This window comes from Xenopus tropicalis, chromosome 3, assembly GCF_000004195.4.
Source record: "Xenopus tropicalis strain Nigerian chromosome 3, UCB_Xtro_10.0, whole genome shotgun sequence".
NCBI lineage: Eukaryota > Metazoa > Chordata > Amphibia > Anura > Pipidae > Xenopus > Xenopus tropicalis.
Window position 1 is genome coordinate 2,533,518 of NC_030679.2, and position 21,803 is coordinate 2,555,320.

The following is a 21,803-nucleotide window of genomic DNA, read 5'->3' on the forward strand; positions in this document are numbered from 1 at the left end:
TCTGTACATTGGGTGGGAGGGGGGGCTCTGTACATTGGGCAGGGGGGGCTCTGTACATTGGCCAGGGGGGGGCTCTGTACATTGGCCAGGGGGGGGCTCTGTACATTGGCCAGGGGGGGCTCTGTACATTGGGCAGGGGGGGCTCTGTACATTGGGCAGGAGGGGGCTCTGTACATTGGGCAGGAGGGGGGGCTCTGTACATTGGGGCAGGGGGGGGGGGCTCTGTACATTGGCGGGGGGGCTCTGTACATTGGGCAGGGGGGGCTCTGTACATTGGGCGGGGGGGAGGGGCTCGGTACATTGGGCAGGAGGGGGGCTCTGTACATTGGGCGGGGGGGGGCTCTGTACATTGGGCAGGGGGGGGGCTCTGTACATTGGGCGGGGGGGGGGCTCTGTACATTGGGCGGGGGGGGGGCTCTGTACATTGGGCGGGGGGGGGGCTCTGTACATTGGGCAGGGGGGGGCTCGGTACATTAGGCGGGGCTGATACCCGATACGGGAAGCTCCCAAATACTCAGGAGATTAGAATCTCAGTTGCGCTTTTTTATTATTTAAACTCCCTTTCACTTGCCCTTTGGGGAAATGGACTGAGGCCAAGTGTGAACTCACCTCCCAGAACAAACTGTCAGTTGGGACGGGTTCTGCCTGTCAAGCCCAACACTGCAGTCTGGCTGTTTGTATTCCCTGCACTGCTGGTTCCCACTCCTGAAACAATGTAGCAGAAGCCCATTCCCAGGCTCGGAGGGGACCGGGACTTTGCTACTTTGTTTCAGGAGTCAGAACCGGAGAACAGAAAGGGACAGACACTGCTCATTGGTTCCAGGGAGGGAGGGAAGGAATTACCCCCCCCCCAACACAAAACAAAAGGTTGGGCTGTTTTTTTTGTTATTTTATTGATAAGGCGACTGCTGGGAGTCTCTGATTAGGCCCCATGGCCGGGAGGTGGCAGGGAGGTGGCAGGGAGTTGGCAGTGGGGGAAATGGAGGCTCAACCCAGATCAGTGCCAGTTTCCTTTGCCTCCCTGTGAGATTAGATTGGGGGCTTTATATGGGGGGGGGCACTTTAAGCCTCACACTTTCAATAAACCCTGAGCTGCCCCCTTACCCCCCTCTCACTGACTTACAGCAATTGCCCTATTTGCCCCTGCACTACGGCAGCAGCGGGTTCCAACAGGAGTCGCCACGGGGGGGGGGCCAAGGTGCCCCATTACTATATGCGGGTGCAGTACCAGTGATAGACAGAAGGTGGAGCTGCTGTATAGTCTGCTTAACCTGATCACTAAAGTCAGTGGGAGAAGCTCCCCCCAGATACCCCCCCTGTGCAAGGAAATGGCCCCCAGTGGGGGCAGAGGGGGGGTCGGACTTACCTGCAGCTTTTTGAGCAGCGCGGCCTCGGTGTTGTTCCCCTGTTTGGCCTGTTTGGCCTTCCAGAACTGCTTCTGCGCCGAATATCGGTTCATGGGACAGACCTTAAAGAGACAGTCTGGATCCACCCCGGGGGGGGGGCAGGGGGGGTAAAAGAAACAGAGACTTGTGATCAGCAGATAAAAAGGCAAATTGTTATATTTTATCATATGCCCCCCCTCTAACCCCAATGTGTGTGTGTGTGGGGGGGGGTAACTATCTGCATGGGGGTCTGTATATTCCCCCCCCAAACTAGGGAGACCCTGGGGCCCCCAAACAAGAGTCACCCTGGGGCCACAAACTGGAGTGATCCTGGGGCCCCAAACTAGAGTGACCCTGGGCCCCCCAAACCACAGTCACCCTGGGCCCCCAAACCAGAGTCACCCTGGGCCCCCCAAACCACAGTCACCCTGGGCCCCCAAACCACAGTCACCCTGGGCCCCCAAACCAGAGTCACCCTGGGCCCCCCAAACCACAGTCACCCTGGGCCCCCAAACCAGAGTCACCCTGGGCCCCCCAAACCAGAGTCACCCTGGGCCCCCCAAACCAGAGTCACCCTGGGCCCCCCAAACCAGAGTCACCCTGGGCCCCCCAAACCAGAGTCACCCTGGGCCCCCCAAACCAGAGTCACCCTGGGGCCCCCAAACCAGAGTCACCCTGGGGCCCCCAAACCAGGGAGACCCTGGGGCCCCCAAACCACAGTCACCCTGGGCCCCCAAACCACAGTCACCCTGGGCCCCCCAAACCAGAGTCACCCTGGGCCCCCCAAACCACAGTCACCCTGGGCCCCCCAAACCAGAGTCACCCTGGGCCCCCCAAACCAGAGTCACCCTGGGGCCCCCAAACTAGGGAGACCCTGGGACCCCCAAACCACAGTCACCCTGGGACCCAAACCAGAGTCACCCTGGGACCCCCAAACCACAGTCACCCTGGGCCCCCAAACCAGAGTCACCTTGGGGCCCCCAAACTAGGGAGACCCTGGGACCCCCAAACCACAGTCACCCTGGGCCCCCAAACCAGAGTCACCTTGGGGCCCCCAAACTAGGGAGACCCTGGGACCCCCAAACCACAGTCACCCTGGGCCCCCAAACCAGAGTCACCTTGGGGCCCCCAAACTAGGGAGACCCTGGGGCCCCCAAACCACAGTCACCCTGGGCCCCCAAACCAGAGTCACCTTGGGGCCCCCAAACTAGGGAGACCCTGGGACCCCCAAACCAGAGTGAACCCCCCCCCACAGGGAGCCACTGGGAGGTTCAAATCCCAACAAAGGGCAAGTAATCCGCGTGTTTACAGTAAATGTGACGGCGCTGGGGCAGATGGAGGGCGCGGGTGCCAAGGTCACAGCAACGTCCCCAAGTGAGCCCATGGGGGGGGGCGCAAATTTATATCAAACTGGTGATGTCATTCAGAGAAGTCTGTGATTGGTCAGTCTGGGGCCCCGCCCCTCCCGGCACAGATGGCTGCGACTCTATAAAACATCTCATTGCGCCGACTCCCGGCAGCTCGTTAGTTAATTACACTCCCAGCTCCCTCGGCAAACAGAACATGGGATTTAATTAACCCCCGGCTGCCCGCAGACTCTCCCGTCCGGCCCATTATATCTCAGTCCGTATTGGGAAACTACAGGACGACAGCTCTCAAAGGATTCTGGGAGTTGTAGTACAACTGTAGGATGCCCATTGCCTTATATGGAATAGTGTTTGAAGGGTCTTTAAAGCCAGGTATGACCCCCCCCCTCCCCAATACACTATGCTCCTCCCCTCAGCTTCCTGTCTGGAATAGTCACAGCAGCCCAGTCTCGCTTTACGGCAGCACAGAGACACTGCTTATGGTAGAAATGCCATTTACTAATTACAGCCAATCAAATCCGGATTCTCTGCGCCCAATTCCGTGAGTTCAGGGAGTTTTAGTGAATTTGTAACAAAAACAACAGTCAGGGAATGTGTTTAATAGCAAAATCCCACCGTTTCCATGGTAACCGAACATTTCCGAGAATGTTTTCCTTCCCCACCCAATCTCCCGGCACATCAGCAGGTAACGATCTATTTGTACCTGTGTTTGTACCGGTAACCAGGCAACGCCGAGAATCTACAGACTGACTGTATGGGCCTACTGGTCTGGCCGGCTGTATGGGCCTACTGGTCCGGCCGGCTGTATGGGCCTACTGGTCCGGCCGGCTGTATGGGCCTAATGGTCCGGCCGGCTGTATGGGCCTAATGGTCCGGCCGGCTGTATGGGCCTAATGGTCCGGCCGGCTGTATGGGCCTACTGGTCCGGCCGGCTGTATGGGCCTAATGGTCCGGCCGGCTGTATGGGCCTAATGGTCCGGCCGGCTCTATGGGCCTACTGGTCCGGCCGGCTCTATGGGCCTACTGGTCCGGCCGGCTCTATGGGCCTACTGGTCCGGCCGACTGTATGGGCCTACTGGTCCGGCCGACTGTATGGGCCTACTGGTCCGGCCGACTGTATGGGCCTACTGGTCCGGCCGACTGTATGGGTCTACTGGTCAGGCCGAGTGTATGGGTCTACTGGTCAGGCCGAGTGTATGGGCCTACTGGTCAGGCTGAGTGTATGGGGCTACTGGTCCGGCTGAGTGTATGGGCCTACTGGTCCGGCTGAGTGTATGGGCCTACTGGTCCGGCTGGGTGTATGGGGCTACTGTGCAAGGGCGGGGGGGTGTCTACCCTTGGGGGCCCCCTGCGTTTGGTCTTTTTAAAACCACTGGCAACCCCCCAGTTTAATGACTCACCTCGGAATTTCTTGGGCGGATTGGCCAGGTCGCCGGCATCGGGGTGCACCACGCAGCGATCATCGACCAACCTGGGGGGGAGGAAACAATATTGTTAGATGGGAACTCCCCGCAATCATGTTCGGCCCAAATGGATCAGGACTTTGAGTTTCTCTTTAATTCAACCTTTTCTCTTTTTTATAAAGCGACAGAGGAAATTCATATTCTGACTATGGGTGTTGGGCGCCCAAGAGTTGGCCCCTCCCAGCCCCGGGTTCAGTTCCAAGCAGGGAACCATATTATTATTACTTTATAATTAGATTGTAAGCTCCCTGGGCCAACGACGGGAATGGTACCACTGGGCTCTATGGGAGGGATAACACTTTATATTATATATATTATATTATAGTCATGTGATTAGGAGAACTGATTTCTGCTACATTGTTTCAAGAGTCGGAACCAGGGAGGGGTTTATTTCCCCTTTATACAAAGCCGGCAGCCCTGCTCCTATCATTGGCACGGAGGGTTAAACTTCCATGCGTCAGTGAGACTCGGGCCCCAGCGGACCAGCGCCGGGGGGTCCGTTCTAATCGGCACAATTAGCGAGCGGTTTGGGTTTTCTTACGCTCGGCCGGACGCACCAAGGCAACGACCTCCCGCGTCTTCACCGGGTCAAACGGATGAACCCGCCGGGGAGGAAACGTCGGAACCAGGGCTTTAGTACATCCCAACCCGGCCAGAAACCTACCAGAACATGTGGGTTTCCCCACATAGCAACCCATAGCAACCAACCCACGAAATTGTGCTGTAACTGTTCCACCTGCCATCAAAGGGTTAAATGGTAGCTCCTCTCTGCTATGGAATATGGTTATATTCTCTGCACTGCTGGTTCTCACTCCTGAAACAATGTAGCAAAACCCAACTGATTGTGAGACGGTTCTAGTGGTTCTGTGGGCGGGTCCGACCCAGGCAAAACCACATTTACGGCCAAGGAACTGACAGTTTCGCGGGTTCTTATCGTCGCCTGTCAGAGAGTCGGAACCCAATCTCCCATGGTGCATCTGCTTCCTGTTCTGCAGGGGATGGGGGGGGCACCCCTGTTGTGCCATTGTCAGGGCAGGATTAGTCACTCACCTCCCAACACCAGGGGGCAGCGCCAACCCCACATCTATTCCAGGAAAAGCCAATACCCCCCCCCATATACTAACAACCAGCAACCCCCAACAGCCCTCACTCACTATACTGGGAGTTGTAGTTTGATAATAAGCTGGAAAAGCATTCCCAGGGCCAGACCAACCTGTAGCCAATCAGAGCATTAGAACATTCCCAGGGCCAGACCAACCTGTAGCCAATCAGAGCATTAGAACATTCCCAGGGCCAGACCAACCTGTAGCCAATCAGAGCATTAGAACATTCCCAGGGCCAGACCAACCTGTAGCCAATCAGAGCATTAGAACATTCCCAGGGCCAGACCAACCTGTAGCCAATCAGAGCATTAGAACATTCCCAGGGCCAGACCAACCTGTAGCCAATCAGAGCATTAGAACATTCCCAGGGCCAGACCAGCCTGTAGCCAATCAGAGCATTAGAACATTCCCAGGGCCAGACCAACCTGTAGCCAATCAGAGCATTAGAACATTCCCAGGGCCAGACCAGCCTGTAGCCAATCAGAGCATTAGAACATTCCCAGGGCCAGACCAGCCTGTAGCCCAATCAGAGCATTAGAACATTCCCAGGGCCAGACCAACCTGTAGCCAATCAGAGCATTAGAACATTCCCAGGGGCCAGACCAACCTGTAGCCAATCAGAGCATTAGAACATTCCAGGGCCAGACCAACCTGTAGCCAATCAGAGGCATTAGAACATTCCCAGGGCCAGACCAACCTGTAGCCAATCAGAGCATTAGAACATTCCCAGGGCCAGACCAGCCTGTAGCCAATCAGAGCATTAGAACATTCCCAGGGCCAGACCCACCTGTAGCCAATCAGAGCATTAGAACATTCCCAGGGCCAGACCAGCCTGTAGCCAATCAGAGCATTAGAACATTCCCAGGGCCAGACCAACCTGTAGCCAATCAGAGCATTAGAACATTCCCATGGCCACACCAACCTGTAGCCAATCAGAGCATTAGAACATTCCCATGGCCAGACCAACCTGTAGCCAATCAGAGCATTAGAACATTCCCAGGGCCAGACCAACCTGTAGCCAATCAGAGCATTAGAACATTCCCAGGGCCAGACCAACCTGTAGCCAATCAGAGCATTAGAACATTCCCAGGGCCAGACCAACCTGTAGCCAATCAGAGCATTAGAACATTCCCAGGGCCAGACCAACCTGTAGCCAATCAGAGCATTAGAACATTCCCAGGGCCAGACCAACCTGTAGCCAATCAGAGCATTAGAACATTCCCAGGGCCAGACCCACCTGTAGCCAATCAGAGCATTAGAACATTCCCAGGGCCAGACCAACCTGTAGCCAATCAGAGCATTAGAACATTCCCAGGGCCAGACCAACCTGTAGCCAATCAGAGCATTAGAACATTCCCAGGGCCAGACCAGCCTGTAGCCAATCAGAGCATTAGAACATTCCCAGGACAAGGGATGTCAGTTTGGCCCTCTGGGGCCCCTATAAGCCCTTATAGCAGAGCACAAGGGGTTAAGCAGCTCCCAGACTAATGATGCCGATGCCACTTGGCACAGGAGCTGACACTTGGCACGGCCGCGCACTTCCTGCTACTGAAACAAAATAAAGAACAAAGGGGCTCATTTACTTCCTGCCCCACTATTGGGCACTGCCATCCTGTAGGCACGGGCGGGGGCCCCCCATTGGTCAGTCGACCCACTGAGGCTCATTAAGAAACGCCGGGCAGATTTTGCACCTGGGCAGTAACCCGTAGCAACCAATCAGCAACCGGCTTTTTATCGGCCAGATGCTGGAAGAACAATGGAAGCAAATAGCCCATTGGTTGCCATGGTGTCCAGCGTCGGATACCACGTGCAACAGGCAGGGTGACCACAGAGCTAATAGAGACGGTTGCTATGGAACACACAGCGAGCTGGGAGCGACGGAGGCAAATAGAGCGTCAGCGGCGGGGCGAGCCTTACATAATATCAGGGGCCTTGATGGGGGATTCAGCTGCTCCTGGGCTCCTGTTGCCGACGCAGGACATTGTTACCTCTGCACAGGGGCCCCCCCGCATTCTCACCCTGAGACCCCCCCAAGCCTAGGAGGCCCCGCCCATTTAACAACAACAACAACCCATTATATATGTGTGTGTGTGAGGGGGGCAATATCTGGCAGATTCCATCTGATCTGATCTGTGTGTGCGTGAGACTATGGGGCAGATACGATCTGGAACTCGTGTGTCGCTTTCAGCAGTTCCTCATTCTGTGTCACCCGGAACCGACTGATACCGAGCGGTTCTGTCAGCTCTTTCCCCTTTTGTGATGGGCCTGATAAATGGCTCTGCGTGTTCTGCACCCCCCCATTGGGTTCTGTTCCACTCACCTCCTTCCTGATTAAGGGGAAACTATACAGACACGGTCATAAAAGAAAGAGGCTGTTCCTGCTGAATTGTGCTTAGTACAGGGGAATCCCTATGTGCCATAGTTTTATGGTATCTCTCTGTACAGGCTATGGGCAAACTTAGGGGGCTGTTCCTGCTGAATTGTGCTTAGTACAGGGGAATCCCTATGTGCCATAGTTTTATGGTATCTCTCTGTACAGGCTATGGGCAAACTTAGGGGGCTGTTCCTGCTGAATTGTGCTTAGTACAGGGGAATCCCTATGTGCCATAGTTTTATGGTATCTCTCTGTACAGGCTATGGGCAAACTTAGGGGGCTGTTCCTGCTGAATTGTGCTTAGTACAGGGTATCTCTCAGTCAGTATCTAACGGGTTCTGTTGGCCGAGTCCCCTCTTCCTTCCTCTCGGGCAGATACTTCCCGTCTGGGCTCAGTTGTCAGGACAATCCCTTGGCACCGGCCCGGCCCGCTCCTTTTCTCACTTTGCGCCTGGAAAATGGGTCCCTCTGTATTTTTTTCAGCTTATTTCCGGCAGTCGCAGCTGCCAAGTCCGTGAGTACAAGGGAGCCATTTACTAGAGGGGCCAATGAATCTGGTGCCGCCCCATTCACACGCAGGGCACGGTCTCCTCTGTCTGTGTGAGCCCAAACGGCACCGGCCCAGCAGAACAGAGAGAGACACAGGGTTCCAGAACCAAACCCACTTCAAACTTTTGCAAATAAAGGGTCAAACGTGGCGGCAACCAGACCCGGACTGGCAATGTGTGGGTTCTGGAAAGGCCCGGACTGGCAATGTGTGGGTTCTGGAAAGGCCCGGACTGGCAATGTGTGGGTTCTGGAAAGGCCCGGACTGGCAATGTGTGGGTTCTGGAAAGGCCCGGACTGGCAATGTGTGGGTTCTGGAAAGGCCCGGACTGGCAATGTGTGGGTTCTGGAAAGGCCCGGACTGGCAATGTGTGGGTTCTGGAAAGGCCCGGACTGGCAATGTGTGGGTTCTGGAAAGGCCCGGACTGGCAATGTGTGGGTTCTGGAAAGGCCCGGACTGGCAATGTGTGGGTTCTGGAAAGGCCCGGACTGGCAATGTGTGGGTTCTGGAAAGGCCCGGACTGGCAATGTGTGGATTCTGGAAAGGCCCGGACTGGCAATGTGTGGGTTCTGGAAAGGCCCGGACTGGCAATGTGTGGGTTCTGGAAAGGCCCGGACTGGCAATGTGTGGGTTCTGGAAAGGCCCGGACTGGCAATGTGTGGGTTCTGGAAAGGCCCGGACTGGCAATGTGTGGGTTCTGGAAAGGCCCGGACTGGCAATGTGTGGGTTCTGGAAAGGCCCGGACTGGCAATGTGTGGGTTCTGGAAAGGCCCGGACTGGCAATGTGTGGGTTCTGGAAAGGCCCGGACTGGCAATGTGTGGGTTCTGGAAAGGCCCGGACTGGCAATGTGTGGGTTCTGGAAAGGCCCGGACTGGCAATGTGTGGGTTCTGGAAAGGCCCGGACTGGCAATGTATGGGTTCTGGAAAGGCCCGGACTGGCAATGTGTGGGTTCTGGAAAGGCCCGGACTGGCAATGTATGGGTTCTGGAAAGGCCCGGACTGGCAATGTGTGGGTTCTGGAAGGGCCCGGACTGAGTCGGGTCGGTACTGTATAAGGTCCAATAAGGATTTGGCTCAGTCGGGATCATAAAGGTCTCATTTTGGCCCTAAACACAGGGAAGTGGGGCAATAGGGCTCTGCTGGTGATTGGCTCCTGGGTGGAACTGGGGCGGGGCTGGGACCAAGAAAAAGCCTATTGGGCCCCACAGGCCCAGATCCAATCCTTGAGGAGGGGTGTGGGGGCCCCAGTGGACCCTGTACCCCCCAGTCTGACCATAAATACTGGCCTTCAAGTCAGGGAGTTGGTGGTGATGTCACATGGGGGAAGGGCAAAGGTATCACAGGGCGGGGAAATGGGCGGGGCATAGGTGGGACAATCCACTAGAGCCAGGGGGGCGAAAAAGCCCCCCCCCCCAGGCACAGCTTAATGGGAGCTCAGTCGTCGGCTCCGACAACAAATGAATTGAAGTTAATTGCCAGCGAGGGAACCAATCATCAAAGCGCGGCGTGGCCCCTCCCACCTTGTAATTAAACATAAATATTTGCATGAGCTTCTCCTTTAATCCAGTTACAGGAATCCTTTGTGTAGGTGAGGGGGGGGGGGGGAACCCGACGGGCTCATGGGGGGGGGTTAATCTGCCTCATTAAAGGGGATGTTCACCAGCAGCTCTCCAGTTGGGAGTCTCAGCAGCTATCTGGTTGCTAGGGTCCAAGTTACCTTAGCAACCAGAAATATGAATAGGGGAGGGGCTGAATAGAAAGATAAGGAATAAAAAGTAACAATAACAATAAAACTGGAGCCTCACAGAGCAATAGGGTTTGGTTGCTAGGGTCCAAGTTACCTTAGTAACCAGGGATTGGTTTGAATGAGAGGATAGTATATGAATAGGGGAGGGGCCGAATAGAAAGATAAGGAATAAAAAGTAACAATAACAATAAAACTGGAGCCTCACAGAGCAATAGGGTTTGGTTGCTAGGGTCCAAGTTACCTTAGTAACCAGGGATTGGTTTGAATGAGAGACTGGTATATGAACAGGGGAGGGGCTGGATAGAAAGATAAGGAATAAAAAGTAACAATAACAATAAAACTGGAGCCTCACAGAGCAATAGGGTTTGGCTGCCGGGGTCAGTGACCCCCATTTGAAGAAGAAGGGAAATAATTAAAAAAATAAAACAAATAAATAATGAAGACCAATTGCAAAGTTGCTTAGAGTTGGCCAATCTATTACATACCAAAAGTTAGCTTAAAGGGGAACTGACCCATTTTATGCATTTTTATTCTAATCTATGACCTCCCCCAGATGGGGGCGGGGACTCACATGACACCAGTTGACCAATCAGTAGAGAAGACACAAAGGAGGCCTGGCCAATGCAGGCTGGGATTTGTTAGTGGCCCACGGTGTCCGACTGGGGCCCCAGGAAAGTGGGGGTTAAACTGGGGGTTACAGCTGCACTCTATAGACCCTCACGGGGGGAGGAGCTTATAGTCTGTTAAAGGAGAACTGCATCCAATTTCCAAGACAGACAATAGGGGAGCGTATTATGCAGGGAATGGGGGTTTCCATGTATTTGGGGGGGGGGGTTCAGGGGTGATTCAGGCTTTACTCCTGAATAGACACCACTGGCCTAAGCCCCAAACAGGGGGCCCTCCCGCCTTATACCTCTTGGGTACAGATGGGCTGAGGGCAGTACTGCCATAGATACATGGGTGGGGCTACAGGACCCACCAATAGGATCTTGGCCCTGGGGCCTGGGAGTGTTTGAAATGACACCCACCCGCCCAGAGACGTAGTTCAGCAACAGCCGGAGGGCCGGCCACTTCCTCTTAACAACAAAATCCCCATAAAGGAATAGTCATATTGTAAGAAGCAAATAAATGTAGGGTATAGTTACCCTTTAAAATGAAAAATCAGAGAGAGAGAGAAACCATCAGTCAGTGACTTAAGTGGCCCGAGGCCCAAATGTCTAAACTGTTTATACTGAGTTTCCTCTCTGTAAGAACTTAATGCTCACTGCCCCCCCCGGCCCCCCGGCCCCCCACCCAGGTACCGATCCAACACCCTCCCATCACTCACTACTGGGCCCAGCCACACCCTGTCTGAGGGAAACACTATGGCACCTCCTACCCATATGTATAAATACAAATATACAGAGAGGGAATGTTCTGGGCACACAATAAGCTGTACCCCCATACTGTACTGTCTAAGGGAAACACTATGGCACCTCCTACCCATATGTATAAATACAAATATACAGAGAGGGAATGTTCTGGGCACACAATAAGCTGTACCCCCATACTGTACTGTCTAAGGGAAACACTATGGCACCCCCTACCCATATGTATAAATACAAATATACAGAGAGGGAATGTTCTGGGCACACAATAAGCTGTACCCCCATACTGTACTGTCTAAGGGAAACACTATGGCACCTCCTACCCATATGTATAAATACAAATATACAGAGAGGGAATGTTCTGGGCACACAATAAGTTGTACCCCCATACTGTACTGTCTAAGGGAAACACTATGGCACCCCCTACCCATATGTATAAATACAAATATACAGAGAAGGAATGTTCTGGGCACACAATAAGCTGTACCCCCATACTGTACTGTCTAAGGGAAACACTATGGCACCTCCTACCCATATGTATAAATACAAATATACAGAGAGGGAATGTTCTGGGCACACAATAAGCTGTACCCCCATACTGTACTGTCTAAGGGAAACACTATGGCACCCCCTACCCATATGTATAAATACAAATATACAGAGAAGGAATGTTCTGGGCACACAATAAGCTGTACCCCCATACTGTACTGTCTAAGGGAAACACTATGGCACCCCCTACCCATATGTATAAATACAAATATACAGAGAGGGAATGTTCTGGGCACACAATAAGCTGTACCCCCATACTGTACTGTCTAAGGGAAACACTATGGCACCCCCTACCCATATGTATAAATACAAATATACAGAGAGGGAATGTTCTGGGCACACAATAAGCTGTACCCCCATACTGTACTGTCTAAGGGAAACACTATGGCACCTCCTACCCATATGTATAAATACAAATATACAGAGAGGGAATGTTCTGGGCACACAATAAGCTGTACCCCCATACTGTACTGTCTAAGGGAAACACTATGGCACCCCCTACCCATATGTATAAATACAAATATACAGAGAGGGAATGTTCTGGGCACACAATAAGCTGTACCCCCATACTGTACTGTCTAAGGGAAACACTATGGCACCCCCTACCCATATGTATAAATACAAATATACAGAGAGGGAATGTTCTGGGCACACAATAAGCTCCTCCCCCATACTGTACTGTCTAAGGGAAACACTATGGCACCCCCTACCCATATGTATAAATACAAATATACAGAGAGGGAATGTTCTGGGCACACAATAAGCTGTACCCCCATACTGTACTGTCTAAGGGAAACACTATGGCACCCCCTACCCATATGTATAAATACAAATATACAGAGAAGGAATGTTCTGGGCACACAATAAGCTGTACCCCCATACTGTACTGTCTAAGGGAAACACTATGGCACCCCCTACCCATATGTATAAATACAAATATACAGAGAAGGAATGTTCTGGGCACACAATAAGCTGTACCCCCATACTGTACTGTCTAAGGGAAACACTATGGCACCCCCTACCCATATGTATAAATACAAATATACAGAGAAGGAATGTTCTGGGCACACAATAAGCTGTACCCCCATACTGTACTGTCTAAGGGAAACACTATGGCACCCCCTACCCATATGTATAAATACAAATATACAGAGAGGGAATGTTCTGGGCACACAATAAGCTGTACCCCCATACTGTACTGTCTAAGGGAAACACTATGGCACCTCCTACCCATATGTATAAATACAAATATACAGAGAAGGAATGTTCTGGGCACACAATAAGCTGTACCCCCATACTAATTTCATTGCCCCGCCCAGTGACATTTTCCTTTCCATGACTAATCAGCCCATTAACCTCTCGTTGCCCTTCACAGTATGACAAACATATAAACACTAAGGAAGCAGCTCGGGACAAATTCTGTTTATTTTACTTCGGGTTTGTCGGGCAGAATTCGGCTACAGGAACCGGGTCACAGGGCGACACCGCCGGGAGTGCAGCACATTGTCCTGCGGGTCAGAGAACAAAGGTTCTGACGGCCGGTGGTGCCACTTAAAGGGGAAGTTATACTGCACATATGCTTCATTTAAAGGGCCAGCAGCACCCTAATTTCACAATACAGAAGAAACACAATTAAGTCCCCTAACGTTTAAGTTCCCCTTTAAACCACAGAACCATTTACCCAGGTGCCTTTGCCTGAAAGTTCTGTGCACAAAGTCACATTCCAGAGTGGGAGGTACAGGCCCGAACCATTAGGTGTGGGGGGGGGGAGAACTCCTGCTAATTAACCTCAGCACTGCCAGAGGGCTATTAACTACTATAGCAGGGAGGGTACAGCAACAATATAATCCCCCCTCCCCCCCAGAACATTCTTCTCCCCCCACATTCACTTTCTTACAGGCATAATAAGGTTACAGATATATAGAAACATTGGGGTAACAGTCACCCCGCTATAGTTCCAGGGGTACCCAGGGCACAAATAAGCACTCACCCCAAATCCCCCCTAACTGGCCTTCAGGCTGGGCCCCCTTAGCCCATAACAAGGTTACAGATATATAGAAACATTGGGGTAACAGTCACCCCGCTATAGTTCCAGGGGTACCCAGGGCACAAATAAGCACTCACCCCAAATGCCCCCCTAACTGGCCTTCAGGCTGGGCCCCCTTAGCCCATAACAAGGTTACAGATATATAGAAACATTGGGGTAACAGTCACCCCGCTATAGTTCCAGGGGTACCCAGGGCACAAATAAGCACTCACCCCAAATCCCCCCCTAACTGGCCTTCAGGCTGGGCCCCCTTAGCCCATAACAAGGTTACAGATATATAGAAACATTGGGGTAACAGTCACCCCACTATAGTTCCAGGGGTACCCAGGGCACAAATAAGCACTCACCCCAAATCCCCCCCTAACTGGCCTTCAGGCTGCGCCCCCTTAGCCCATAACAAGGTTACAGATATATAGAAACATTGGGGTAACAGTCACCCCGCTATAGTTCCAGGGGTACCCAGGGCACAAATAAGCACTCACCCCAAATCCCCCCCTAACTGGCCTTCAGGCTGGGCCCCCTTAGCCCATAACAAGGTTACAGATATATAGAAACATTGGGGTAACAGTCACCCCGTTATAGTTCCAGGGGTACCCAGGGCACAAATAAGCACTCACCCCAAATCCCCCCCTAACTGGCCTTCAGGCTGGGCCCCCTTAGCCCATAACAAGGTTACAGATATATAGAAACATTGGGGTAACAGTCACCCCGCTATAGTTCCAGGGGTACCCAGGGCACAAATAAGCACTCACCCCAAATCCCCCCCTAACTGGCCTTCAGGCTGGGCCCCCTTAGCCCATAACAAGGTTACAGATATATAGAAACATTGGGGTAACAGTCACCCCGCTATAGTTCCAGGGGTACCCAGGGCACAAATAAGCACTCACCCCAAATCCCCCCCTAACTGGCCTTCAGGCTGGGCCCCCTTAGCCCATAACAAGGTTACAGATATATAGAAACATTGGGGTAACAGTCACCCCGCTATAGTTCCAGGGGTACCCAGGGCACACCCCCCCCTAGCTGTGGTTGGTGGAAGTGCTGGGGTGACAGTTAGCCGGAGGGGGCAGGGAGTTGGGAGATTTACCCTTGGAACAGTAACACTGTATGTGGATATTTGGAATATTTGTGCCGAGGCCTTGATTCCCCTCACGCCGGGGACACGTTACACACAAACACGCGGAATCTACATTCCAAAAACCCAATATAAAGTGCAATGTTTCTCCTATTAAAGGGGAAGTTCACCTTTCAAGTAACTTTTAATATGATGATATTGATATTCTGAGACACTTTGCAATTGGCCTTCATTTTTTATGGTTTTTCAGTTATTTAGCTTTTTGTTCAGCAGCTCTCCATTTGGCATTTTAGCAGTTATCTGGTTGCTAGGGTCTTACTTACCTTAGCAACCAGGCAGCGGTTGGAATGGGAGGAAGGAATATGAATAGGGGAGGGGCTGAATAGAAAGATAAGGAATAAAAAGTAACAATAACAATAAAACTGGATGAAATGAAGACCAATTGCAAAGTTGCTTTAAATGGAATGGATTGAATATCTGGTTACTAGGGTCTTATTTACCTTAGCAACCAGGCAGCGGTTGGAATGAGAGACTGGTATATGAATAGGGGAGGGGCTGAATAGAAAGATAAGGAATAAAAAGTAACAATAACAATAAAAGTGGATGAAATGAAGACCAATTGCAAAGCTGCTCTAAATGGAATGGATTGATTACCCCCCCCCCGGGGCAGTTGTAGCCGGACCCTTATTACAGCCAATGATCTTTCCTTAATCCATTGCCCCCCCCCCCATCCCATTAGAACAGGTTTTTCAGGAAGCTGAGCAGGAGGGGTGGGAATCAGAGGGAATCTGCCCTAGTGCCCCCCCCCACCCCGGGGCTGATACCCATCTGCCCCCTCCCTGCATTATCCTGTAAGTGGTGCGTGCGGGGGCGGGGCTTGGGGCAGGAGAACAAACCACAAGCTTTGTATATTGTAACTGTAACTAACGCTGCGCTGGGTAAACAGTCGGCACGGGCTGCGGCACCACCCGGGGCTTACGGCTGTTTGTTTATACTGAGGGCTGTGCTGACAGATGCACATACAGCCTCGTCCGCAGAGCTGCCAATCAGTGCCAATATCACCTCGTCTGCAGAGCTGCCAATCAGTGCCAATATCGCCTCGTCTGCAGAGCTGCCAATCAGTGCCAATATCGCCTCGTCTGCAGAGCTGCCAATCAGTGCCAATATCGCCTCGTCTGCAGAGCTGCCAATCAGTGCCAATATCGCCTCGTCTGCAGAGCTGCCAATCAGTGCCAATATCGCCTAGACTGCAGAGCTGCCAATCAGTGCCAATATCACCTCGTCTGCAGAGCTGCCAATCAGTGCCAATATCGCCTCGTCTGCAGAGCTGCCAATCAGTGCCAATATCGCCTAGACTGCAGAGCTGCCAATCAGTGCCAATATCACCTCGTCTGCAGAGCTGCCAATCAGTGCCAATATCGCCTCGTCTGCAGAGCTGCCAATCAGTGCCAATATCGCCTCGTCTGCAGAGCTGCCAATCAGTGCCAATATCGCCTCGTCTGCAGAGCTGCCAATCAGTGCCAATATCGCCTAGACTGCAGAGCTGCCAATCAGTGCCAATATCGCCTCGTCTGCAGAGCTGCCAATCAGTGCCAATATCGCCTAGACTGCAGAGCTGCCATCAGTGCCAATATCGCCTCGTCTGCAGAGCTGCCAATCAGTGCCAATATCGCCTAGACTGCAGAGCTGCCAATCAGTGCCAATATCACCTCGTCTGCAGAGCTGCCAATCAGTGCCAATATCGCCTCGTCTGCAGAGCTGCCAATCAGTGCCAATATCGCCTCGTCTGCAGAGCTGCCAATCAGTGCCAATATCGCCTCGTCTGCAGAGCTGCCAATCAGTGCCAATATCGCCTAGACTGCAGAGCTGCCAATCAGTGCCAATATCACCTCGTCTGCAGAGCTGCCATCAGTGCCAATATCGCCTCGTCTGCAGAGCTGCCATCAGTGCCAATATCGCCTCGTCTGCAGAGCTGCCAATCAGTGCCAATATCGCCTCGTCTGCAGAGCTGCCAATCAGTGCCAATATCACCTCGTCTGCAGAGCTGCCAATCAGTGCCAATATCGCCTAGACTGCAGAGCTGCCAATCAGTGCCAATATCGCCTAGACTGCAGAGCTGCCAATCAGTGCCAATATCACCTCGTCTGCAGAGCTGCCATCAGTGCCAATATCGCCTCGTCTGCAGAGCTGCCAATCAGTGCCAATATCGCCTCGTCTGCAGAGCTGCCAATCAGTGCCAATATCGCCTCGTCTGCAGAGCTGCCAATCAGTGCTAATATCGCCTCGTCTGCAGAGCTGCCAATCAGTGCCAATATCGCCTAGACTGCAGAGCTGCCAATCAGTGCCAATATCGCCTCGTCTGCAGAGCTGCCAATCAGTGCCAATATCGCCTAGACTGCAGAGCTGCCAATCAGTGCACATATCACCTTGTCTGCAGAGCTGCCAATCAATCAATGCCAATATCACCTCGTTTGCAGAGCTTGCAATCAATGCCGATATCGCCAAGACTGCATGCTGGCAATCAGTGCACATATCACCTTGTCTACAGAGCTGGCAATCAATGCCAATATCACCTTGTCTGCAGAGCTGGCAATCAATGCACATATCGCCTCGCCTGCAGAGCTTGCAATCAATGCACATATCGCCTTGTCTGCAAAGCTGGCAATCTAATGCACATATCGCCTTGTCTGCAGAGCTGGCAATCTAATGCACATATCGCCTAGACCAGCGTTTTTCAACCACTGTTCCGCGGCACACTAGTGTGCCGCGAGATGTTGCCTGGTGTGCTGTAGGCAGGGCACCAATGTACTAGGGGGGCACTGCTCTTGGCACCAATGTACTAGGGGGGCACTGCTGCTGGGCACCAATGTACTAGGGGGGCACTGCTGCTGGGCACCAATGTACTAGGGGGGCACTGCTCTTGGCACCAATGTACTAGGGGGGCACTGCTCTTGGCACCAATGTACTAGGGGGGCACTGCTCTTGGCACCAATGTACTAGGGGGGCACTGCTGCTGGGCACCAATGTACTAGGGGGGCACTGCTCTTGGCACCAATGTACTAGGGGGGCACTGCTCTTGGCACCAATGTACTAGGGGGGCACTGCTGCTGGGCACCAATGTACTAGGGGGGCACTGCTGCTGGGCACCAATGTACTAGGGGGGCACTGCTCTTGGCACCAATGTACTAGGGGGGCACTGCTCTTGGCACCAATGTACTAGGGGGGCACTGCTGCTGGGCACAGAGTTAAATTTTTTAACATTTTCTAATGGTGGTGTGCCTCGTGATTTTTTTCATGAAACAAGTGTGCCTTTGCCCAAAAAAGGTTGAAAAACACTGGCCTAGACTGCAGAGCTGGCAATCAATGTACATATCGCCTTGTCTGCAGAGCTGGCAATCAATGCACATATCGCCTTGTCTGCAGAGCTGGCAATCAATGCACATATCGCCTTGTCTGCAAAGCTGGCAATCTAATGCACATATCGCCTTGTCTGCAGAGCTGGCAATCAATGCACATATCGCCTCGCCTGCAAAGCTGGCAATCTAATGCACATATCGCCTTGTCTGCAGAGCTGGCAATCAATGTACATATCGCCTCGCCTGCAAAGCTGGCAATCTAATGCACATATCGCCTTGTCTGCAGAGCTGGCAATCAATGCACATATCGCCTCGCCTGCAAAGCTGGCAATCTAATGCACATATCGCCTTGTCTGCAGAGCTGGCAATCAATGCACATATCGCCTCGCCTGCAAAGCTGGCAATCTAATGCACATATTGCCTTGTCTGCAGAGCTGGCAATCAATGCACATATCGCCTCGCCTGCAAAGCTGGCAATCTAATGCACATATCGCCTTGTCTGCAGAGCTGGCAATCAATGTACATATCGCCTCGCCTGCAAAGCTGGCAATCTAATGCACATATCGCCTTGTCTGCAGAGCTGGCAATCAATGCACATATCACCTGCAGAGCCCAAAGTGTGTGAGACTTGTGTTACACAATGCAGTTGGGTAAGAAGGACACAAAGCAGCAATAAAGGGGAAGCAAACCCAACATTCTCCCTGGTGTCTCTGTAACGTATTGGGAAGTTGTGGGCTGGGCTGAGAGGAAATAAATAACTTCCTACAGGTCACGTGACCCGCAGCCACTTCCTTCCCGTTACAGGGCAACAGCTCAGACCTGCTTTATGGCCGGTATCCAATGGGGGTGTTTATAACATTCCGACAAGCTACGAACCCCCAATCTTTCTACCTTCGTCTGCTTTCCTGCGGGGGCCCCAGCTATATTGGGGGGCCCAGAGCCGTCACCCCTCTTTGCACCCCCCCTCCAGCTACGAGCAACCCCAATAATAAGCCCCACTCTAAATCATATTGGCGCGTATTGTCTTAATAAAATAAAAAGGTGAACTTCCCCTTTAGTTTAGATCACATGGTGCCACATTTGGGGGGGGGGGGGCTCACTCCTGATCATGTGACACAATATTTGAGGATCAATGGCAGTTTGTGTGTTTGCAGAGTAGACAGGGAGCCCTCTGGCTTGGCACGGCGGGGGTTAAACCACCTTCCCTGGGGGGGGGGGGGTACAGAGGTGATTGACAGCTGGAAGTTAAAGGGGCAGGCACTAATTTCACCCTATTCCGTAATCTCCTGGGAAGGTGCGCACATTCCTCGCTCCCCGCCCAATCGGCTCCCTCGGGCACAGATTAACCCCCAGCTGCCCACTGTAAGGTGATAGGGGGCGGGGCAGGGGGTGCAGATGTCTCTGTGAGGAGACCCCAAAGTTCTACTCTGTATCTCCAGCTCTCTAATGGTCTCCCACCTCTGGTCTCTCTCATCTGCTTTGGTTCTGTCTCTGACTCTCTCTGAGTCTCATGTCTCTCAAGGCCTGTCTCTCTCTACCACTAGGCCTCTCACTCTCTTTCTGGGTCTGTCTCTGTAACACTTCCAAGGGCTGTCTTTCGCAATCTCTCTCGCTAGGCCTCTATCTCTGTCTCTTTCAGTACCTCTCTCCCTGAGTTGCCTTGAGTCTCCCTTTAGTCTGCGACTCCTTCTCTGGGTCTCTTTTTCTAGGCCTGTCTCTCTTTATCTACCCCTCTCTCCATGGGTTTGTTTCTCACCCTCTAGACCTGTCTCTATCTACACCTTTCTCCCTCTGTCTCTGTCTGTCTAAGCCTCTCTCCCTGGGTCTGTCTCTCTTTCTCTATGCCTGTCTCTATCTGCACCTCTCTCCAGGCCTGCCTCTCTCCCTGGGTCTCTCTCTCTCTCTCTCTCTCTCTCTCTCTAGGCCTCTCTCCATCTACACCTTTCTCCCTCTGTCTCTCTTCGGCCTTAGACACAAGTCTCTCTCACTTCCTACTTCACTCGCTCTCACTCACAGAAAGAGACAGAAGTTTCAGATCCGCTGCGGTTGCCTCAGGCTTCCTGTGCTGGGTGTCACCAAAGTGCCCCGAGCAGAACCCAAACTGCCACCTCCCTGCCCCGAGCAGAACCCAAACTGCCAGCTCCCTGCCCCAAACAGAACCCAAACTGCCACCTCCCTGCCCTGAGCAGAACCTAAACTGCCACCTCCCTGCCCCAAACAGAACCCAAACTGCCACCTCCCTGCCCTGAGCAGAACCCAAACTGCCAGCTCCCTGCCCCAAACAGAACCCAAACTGCCACCTCCCTGCCCTGAGCAGAACCCAAACTGCCACCTCCCTGCCCCAAACAGAACCCAAACTGCCACCTCCCTGCCCCAAACAGAACCCAAACTGCCACCTCCCTGCCCTGAGCAGAACCCAAACTGCCACCTCCCTGCCCCAAACAGAACCCCAAGCTGCCAGCTCCCTGCCCCAAACAGAACCCCAAACTGCCACCTCCCTGCCCCAAACAGAACCCCAAACTGCCACCTCCCTGCCCCAAACAGAACCCCAACCTGCCTCCTCCCTGCCCCAAACAGAACCCCAACCTGCCATCAGGAGAATGGGGGGCAGTTGTTCTTACCCCAAGGTGCTGATAAATCCATTGACGGACCCCTCGGCGTAGAGGGACACGATGTCCCCGATGTACAGAAAGCTGGACATTTTATCTGGCATCGTCTCTCATCTCCCCAATTCCTGGGATGTCACCCCCAAAATGCACTTAGTCTTCGGCAGCCTCAAAAATCCACTAGGGGTGCTGGTAACCCCCCTGCAGCCCCAATGGGGGGGCAATTAGTCTGTCAGCCTGAGAGGGGGCAGTTCCACACAGGCAATTATCCTTAGGGTCCAAGTAACCCCGAGAGGGGCAGATATCCTTCTCCTTTGGTCCAAATGCTTCCACAAATCCACTGGGGCAACTATCCTTGGGGCCACAACCTGCTCAGGGGCAAATCTCTTCAACAGCCCCACCAATGGCACAGGGGCAAATCCTTCAGACCACAGAGTGCACAGGGGGTAAATATTCTTACCCAGCAGCCCTCAGGATCCCAGAACTGCACCTGGGGGGGCAATTATGCAGCACCCCCTCTAACTGTGCTTCTTTGGGGTAAATTCCACCAGATTGCCGACCCCAGGGCAGGGTACACAGACCCGGGGGTAGTTACACAACAGCAGGTAGCTGTGGGCGTACAGGGGGCCCCTGGGACACACGTTGCTATGTTAGCGGCTCCGGGGCAACGGCAGGTCTCTCAGCCCACAGCGCAGGTGGCTCCCCGGGTCCCAAGCGCCTCTCCCGGCTCCGCTCCCCCGGTATCACGGCGGGTTCCCCCCGATTCCAGGCTCCGGTGAGAGATTGAAGTTTTCTGGAGCGACTCTCTCCTTGGACTCC

At 53.0% G+C, this 21,803-nt stretch overlaps 1 protein-coding gene across 2 annotated transcripts in view; it reads right to left on the bottom strand.

Annotated features, from left to right (window-relative positions):
* Positions 1-21,355, bottom strand: part of itpr2 (inositol 1,4,5-trisphosphate receptor, type 2) — a 121,807-nt gene extending 100,452 nt beyond the window's left edge. For both annotated transcript variants that reach the window (XM_031898452.1, XM_031898453.1), the window contains exons 1-3: positions 21,000-21,355; positions 4,153-4,223; positions 1,367-1,482 (exon numbers count right to left, since the gene is read on the bottom strand). In XM_031898452.1, coding sequence (XP_031754312.1) covers positions 1,367-1,482; positions 4,153-4,223; positions 21,000-21,091 — 279 coding nt within the window. In that variant the 5' untranslated portion in view covers positions 21,092-21,355. The remainder of the gene's footprint in view (positions 1-1,366; positions 1,483-4,152; positions 4,224-20,999) is intronic.
* Positions 21,356-21,803: the final 448 nt, after the last annotated feature.